The sequence below is a fragment of the Octodon degus genome, unplaced genomic scaffold (genome assembly GCF_000260255.1).
Source record: "Octodon degus isolate 3935 unplaced genomic scaffold, OctDeg1.0 scaffold00034, whole genome shotgun sequence".
Lineage (NCBI taxonomy): Eukaryota > Metazoa > Chordata > Mammalia > Rodentia > Octodontidae > Octodon > Octodon degus.
The window spans coordinates 15,660,767-15,666,674 of NW_004524610.1; the positions used below are offsets into that span (position 1 = coordinate 15,660,767).

Below are 5,908 nucleotides of genomic sequence, written 5' to 3' on the forward strand. Positions count from 1 at the left end.
GACCCAGAAATCTAGAGCACAAGTCCAGCTCCTTCCGTCTCTGCATCTTGGCTGTTTGAAGGAAGCCAAGATGTGCTCTGGATTCCCTAGCAAATATTTAGATTACTTCCCGGAACTTTTCCTGCTTCTCATGAGAATACTAAGTGACAGGAGTTCTCGTCTCTGTCAAGCCAAGAAGCTGGTGGTTCTCCTCCACTTAAGCTGTGCAAGCTGCCCCCAATCTCCTGACACCACCTAGCCACAGGATCTCTCATCCTTCCTAGAGGGTCTTCCTCACATTGCTGATTTCCAGCCTAGATTGGCTCATTCTTGGTACAAATCAGTAGTGGATTTCTGCATTGAGAAGATTTCCCGGCTCAGGGTCAGTTTCAGCGCCTTTCTGAACCACCGGTAGGAAAAGACATAGATGATAGGGTTGCAGGCTGAGTTAAAGTAAGCAAACCAGATGAAGATGTCAAAGACCAGTGGTGGTGTGATGAAGTTGAGGAGGCTGTCCACCATCGTGTCCACAGTGAAGGGAAGCCAGCACAAGAGGTAGATGCCCACAGCAATGCCCAGGGTCTTGGCAGCTTTTCTCTCTCTCCTGGCAGCCCCAGCCAAGCTTTTGTTCAAGGTGCTGATCTGCTGAGCCTGCCTGCTCGCAACCACAAAGATCTTTATGTACAAGCTGATCATAATGACACAGGGAACAAAGAACGCAGGGAAGTTGAGCCAGCCCCAAAACTTATTGAACAGCAACTGACAACTACCCACACAAGGCAGCTCTTCTAGCCACTGGCTCAGTCCCCTCTCCAGCACATCTGTGTAGAGGAAGAAGGCAGTGTAAGCTGCTGGCACCCCCCACCCTGCCAAGATGCACCTGAGGGCCACCCGGGCTGTAAACTTGGAGGGGTAGAGCAGGGGGTCACAGATGGCACAGTGGCGGTCAATGGAAATGAAGCAGAGATGGAAGAGGGATGTGAGGCAAAAGAGTGTGTCCAGGTAGGTGTGCAGATGGCAGAGGAAGTCCCCGAAGAACCAGCAGCTCTCCACAGAGCGAACGGTGCTTAAGGGAAGCACCAGCAGACCCAGTAACATGTCAGCCAGGGCCAGGGACAGCAGCAAGAAGTTGGTGGGAGTGTGAAGCACTTTAAAGTAGGACACAGAAAACACCACAAACAAGTTCCCCAGGATGGTGAGCAGCATGCCTGCTGCACAGGCCAGGTAGATGGCCACACGGATGCCCAGAGGGTGGGTTGTTCTGGGGCAAGACCCGTTCACCTGGTAGCAGAAGGCTGCAGGGTGCGCTCCAGCACCGTCGGGGAGGACAGCTCTCATTATGGCTTCTGCACTTTCCTCTCTGGGATGTGGCCACCTTCCTTAACAACAACAAAAAGAATCTTATCAGAAAGTGAGCTCAAGGAGAAGAAACTAAAGAACAATTGAACCTAGCATAATTTCACTGGGTAGTGGATCAAATATGTCCTGAAAATCAAATAGGGCATGAGATTCAAGTTTCCTGACTTGTCTCATGAAGCTCTTTTTAAACCACTGTAGACAATGTCCTCAAAGAAAACAGTGATTGTGCCATAGTCATCAGCATAACATGACCGAGAAGAGCTGCTCCACTTTAGTAATGTCCTTATTGTCAAATGCACAATGAGATTCAAAGCTGTGAGTCAAACAGGTAACCAATTATAGTTCTTGTTAATGAATAATTGCTTGAGTAAGGAGTAACTAGTAATTTTCTCCCACAATAACTAACCAAGGTCCTTCCTTTGATAATTAAACAAATTAATAAGGAAAGGAGGAAATTAACATATTCTATTGTTTCATCTCTTTTCAAAAGAAGAATTCAGCAGAATTAAAGGAATAAAAAGATGTCCGATTTTAGCTGTACAGGCTGCACACTTGCACTCCTTAAGCAGGTTCTGGAGTTGCTGAACTGGGACTTTTTTCTGGTGCCAGGGTGTCATTCATGCAAAGTCAACACTCTGTCACTGAGCTACACCCCAGCCCATATTTTCCAAAGACCAGGGCTTACACATCTTAGAAAGGCTATCTGATAGGAGAAAACCACTGATTTGCTTATCTTGGCTTGTTTATCCAACCACTAAGAAAATTCTTATAAACTGAATGCATAGTTTGAAAGCTACTTACACAGGAAGGAACCAGTCACTTTATAAGAAATTTATCTTGTAGCAGATAGAGAACTAGAATGCAGAGTTCTCCTCTGTCAGCAAAGATGACATACAAGCAATCAGTGAATGATTTTATACTTTTCATAGAAACTACTCCTCCGTGGGGTACGATCCCCAAGAGCATAGCACCAAGGAGCCTACTCTACACTATTCACAAATCCAGTTATTTAAGTTTGCTTCTCAGTATGGGATTATTTAACCGGACAATTAATTAATTACAGGTGAAAATCAAAAACACTGGATTTACATATCACATTTATTTTTTACTACAAAGTTAGTACAAGCTATCAGAAAATAGATATTATTTTGGTGGTATTCTTTTCATACATTTCTCTCCACTTGATAAATGGTTGGAAATTGTTTAAAATAAATAATTATTTGAAGAAGGAGCTCTACATAGTGATTATGAGGAAGGAGAAATTATGAGACAAAATTCCAAAGGGACAGCCAAGAAACTTACCCAGCAGCATTTGGTAGGGGAGGTTAATAAGTTTTCAAGAAATGCTCCTAATTATATTTGTGACTAAGAGCAATTACCACTACAATAGGCCAATAAGGTGAAGGATTTGTTTAACAGAAAGAATAGTAAAAGCAACTCTTAAGAACTCAAATAAAGAAGAAATTCCAGAACTTGTTCATTCAGTACAAAACTACACAATTTTAGAAGCGTTCCTTTAATCTGCAGAAGACAAATTAAATGTTTATGAAGTAGAAAATTTGGCAAGCATTAGACAATGCAAATCTAGCTTCACAGAGCAATAGCTCTGGTTTTGAATATGGCTTATAACCAGTAAGCTATAGGATCTTGGAACAGTTGCCTAACCTCTTCAAGAATAAGGGGTTCTAATCTCCAAGTTCTAATGAATGCTAAAATGTTTAGAATATTAAGTAAAACACATTATACCACTTACTTGGAGCATAGCTGGCAATGAAAAAGTATCCATTTCTTCTGTCTCTCTTATTTTACATCTTATCTGTATTTTTAAAAATTATTTGTTGAGTACAGGGTCTCTCTATGCAGCTTGGACTCATAGTGATCCTCCTGTTTCAGCCTCCCCTGTGCTGGGATTACAGGTGTGCACCACCATGCCCACATTTGGGGCTGGCACAGCATGCCTGGGGTTCCAGGGATCGAAACTGGGTCCTTGCACTTGCCAGGCAGGCGTTAGACTGCTGAGCTATCTCCCGAGCCTACATCTTACCTGTATTTATGCCTTTCATCAGTTACCTGATCTCTAAGAGTGCCCTTTATTTTGTTCTTGGTATAATTCCTAAGGAATCCATGTTTCACCCTAGTATCCTGGTCAACCTTCATCAACCCCCTCTCCACCTGCCACAGTGCTTTTCCCTCTTCTCTGCAGGCTGAGCACTTCAGACTTTTCTCAGTGAAGCAGAAAGGGAAAGAGGTGTCACTGAGAAGGAACAGAGCTGGTATTGAAAGCATGATTTTGAGAACTGGGACTGAGGAGGAAAATAAACCCTTTTCCCTGACAAAGATTCAAATATCACTTCTTGTACATTATTATCAAAAGTAGCAGAGTCCGAGAATAAGCTTTTCCAGAGCAGCACAGACTTCAGGCCAAGGCTGGACAGCTTCCACGGGGTGGACCCCTCAGCAGTTCTTGATGCGAGACCAAGAGACAGACTGCCAACGCCAGCTCTGTTCTTGCAGATTTGTCTTCTATTTTCCTTTATATAACAAACAATGCCTGGTGTCTGTCATAAAGGCCACTCCAGAGTCCTGGTGGGCCAGTTTTCTCAGTGTGATAAGACACTGTAACAGCTAACACAGCCACTTCCTCGCTTGGCGCTATAGCACTAGCTTGCATATTTTCATTCATGTCTGTGTATGGCAACCAAACTGTTGTACTGAAGTAGGAGAAAAGAGCTAAAAATGTAGAATTTAAAATTTCACCCTATTTCAGTGTTTCCCCCGCACTGAATGCATGGAGCCTCATAGCAGGGCACGTAAGGGCTCTTCGGCCTACACGCCACATATTTCTGCACTGGGTGGGTGAGCTGATTTCATTCTCACACATATAGATTGTTGTCCCCTTTGTTCATTTTATTTTCTGGGACAGTCCTGTGTCAGCTTAAGTTGGAAACTGGATTTTCCCAAATGTGTTCAAGACTTGGAAAGTGAGGTTGTGACTGTCACACTGTTGGTGAGAAGACGTCCAGCTGATCAGATGGAGCTGCTGGACAGGCTGCGGTCTGGCCTCCCCTGTCTGCTCTGTGCCCAGCTCGTCTTCCCGGCTGCTAACACTGCCGAGTGACAGTGACCCCACGGCTACTACCAACTTCATAGACAATGGCTTAGAGAGGAGCTAGGCAGAAACAACTTCCCACCATGGCCTCGCCACCAGCTCTAAGTTCAAGCTCCTGCTCAGTGAGTGGCAAGTGCCTACTTCACTTGTCCTTTCCTGTAAACCCTCAGGAAGTTGCCTTAGTGCTCCTCATTGCCCCCTAATTAGGAGCCCTGATTCCCCCCTCTCAACCTTTCCCAGAAATCTATTGAAAGCGCTGGTTTATTTTTTGTACTTGGTGCACATTCCTTTGGCTTGAGCAGCACAGTCTTCTCTAACCTCCGAGTCAAGCTAGATTTTCTCCTCCGTGTTCTTGTAGCTTGCTGTGCCTGGCTCTGTCATAATCCATATTACCTGTTAGTGTAAGTAAGTGGCTTTGTCCTCTGCTGTTGAGCCACAAGTCCTCTGAGGACAGGATTAGAATCGTATTGTTCTTCAAGTCACAAGCCCACAGAGCCGTACTTGGCACATAGTAGGTACTCACTGAATGCTTGTTGGGCCTTGATGTACAAGCACAGTACCCATAGCAGCTCGTTTGCCTGAGATAACAGCTATACTGCTCAACCTAGAACAGCCCTGGGAAGAGGAGCATGGAGGAGTTATGATGGGATACTTCAGTTCTTCTTGCAGTAGCCCAGGGATACCACGAGGACATCCTTTGAGAAACAGCTGAAACAATACTCATGGAAAAGCATGTCAATTTTAAATCATTTATTAAGACAAGGACAAGTTTTATATATAACAGAAGCTTTACTTCTTCCTTGATTGCCTTCATGTAACTTTCTTGTTAGTGGGTAAAAGAACATGCTGATCTAGAAAAAACACAGCACCCTGGTCTCAGATTCCAGTTCCCAGATATTTTCACATGTTTTATGTTATTCTGAGGATTAACTGAGAAATGGAATATGTGTTGAATCAGGAGTTCACATATCAAATGTACCTGCCCACAGGCGTCTGTTACGTCTGTAACATTGAATGTGAGCATGGCTATGCCTGCTTGGTTTGATATCATTGGGCTTTCATCAGATGCTCGGGAAGATGAACCTGGAATTCAACGGGCAGCCGAAAATGTAAACACTTTAATAGACCAAGAGGTGGAGAATGGCATTTCTTCTAGCAGAAGCGTTTTGGGAGAATTTTCTCCAGGAGGAGCTCTGTCCTTATACACCGCCCTCACCCATCACCCAGCAGAAGCTGGCTGGCAGCACTGCGCTGAGCTGCTGGCTTCCACTTTGGGCTTCGTTTCCACAGAGTCCTACCAGTGGTGTTAACAAAGATATTTCTATTCCCCAGTAACATGGAGACCGCGATCCTTTAGTTCCCCCAATGTTTGGTTCTCTTACTGCTGAAAAACTAAAAACATTGGTAAATCCAGCCAAGGTGACCCTCAAAACCTATGCAGGCATGACCCACGGTTTCTGA

At 44.4% G+C, this 5,908-nt stretch overlaps 1 protein-coding gene and 1 pseudogene across 1 annotated transcript; one reads left to right on the forward strand and one right to left on the reverse strand.

The window, feature by feature from the left end:
* Positions 1–303: 303 nt before the first annotated feature.
* Positions 304–1,317, reverse strand: Taar5 (trace amine associated receptor 5). Its single transcript, XM_004630272.1, has one exon. It carries the CDS (start codon positions 1,315–1,317, stop codon positions 304–306), a length of 1,014 nt encoding a protein of 337 aa, XP_004630329.1.
* A 1,639-nt stretch (positions 1,318–2,956) lies between these two features.
* Positions 2,957–5,908, forward strand: LOC101585564 (annotated as a pseudogene).

Coding starts and splice junctions, on each gene's coding strand:
- Taar5 (XM_004630272.1), bottom strand. CDS start 1,317: ATGAGAGCTGTCCTCCCCGACGGTGCTGGAGCGCACCCTGCAGCCTTC.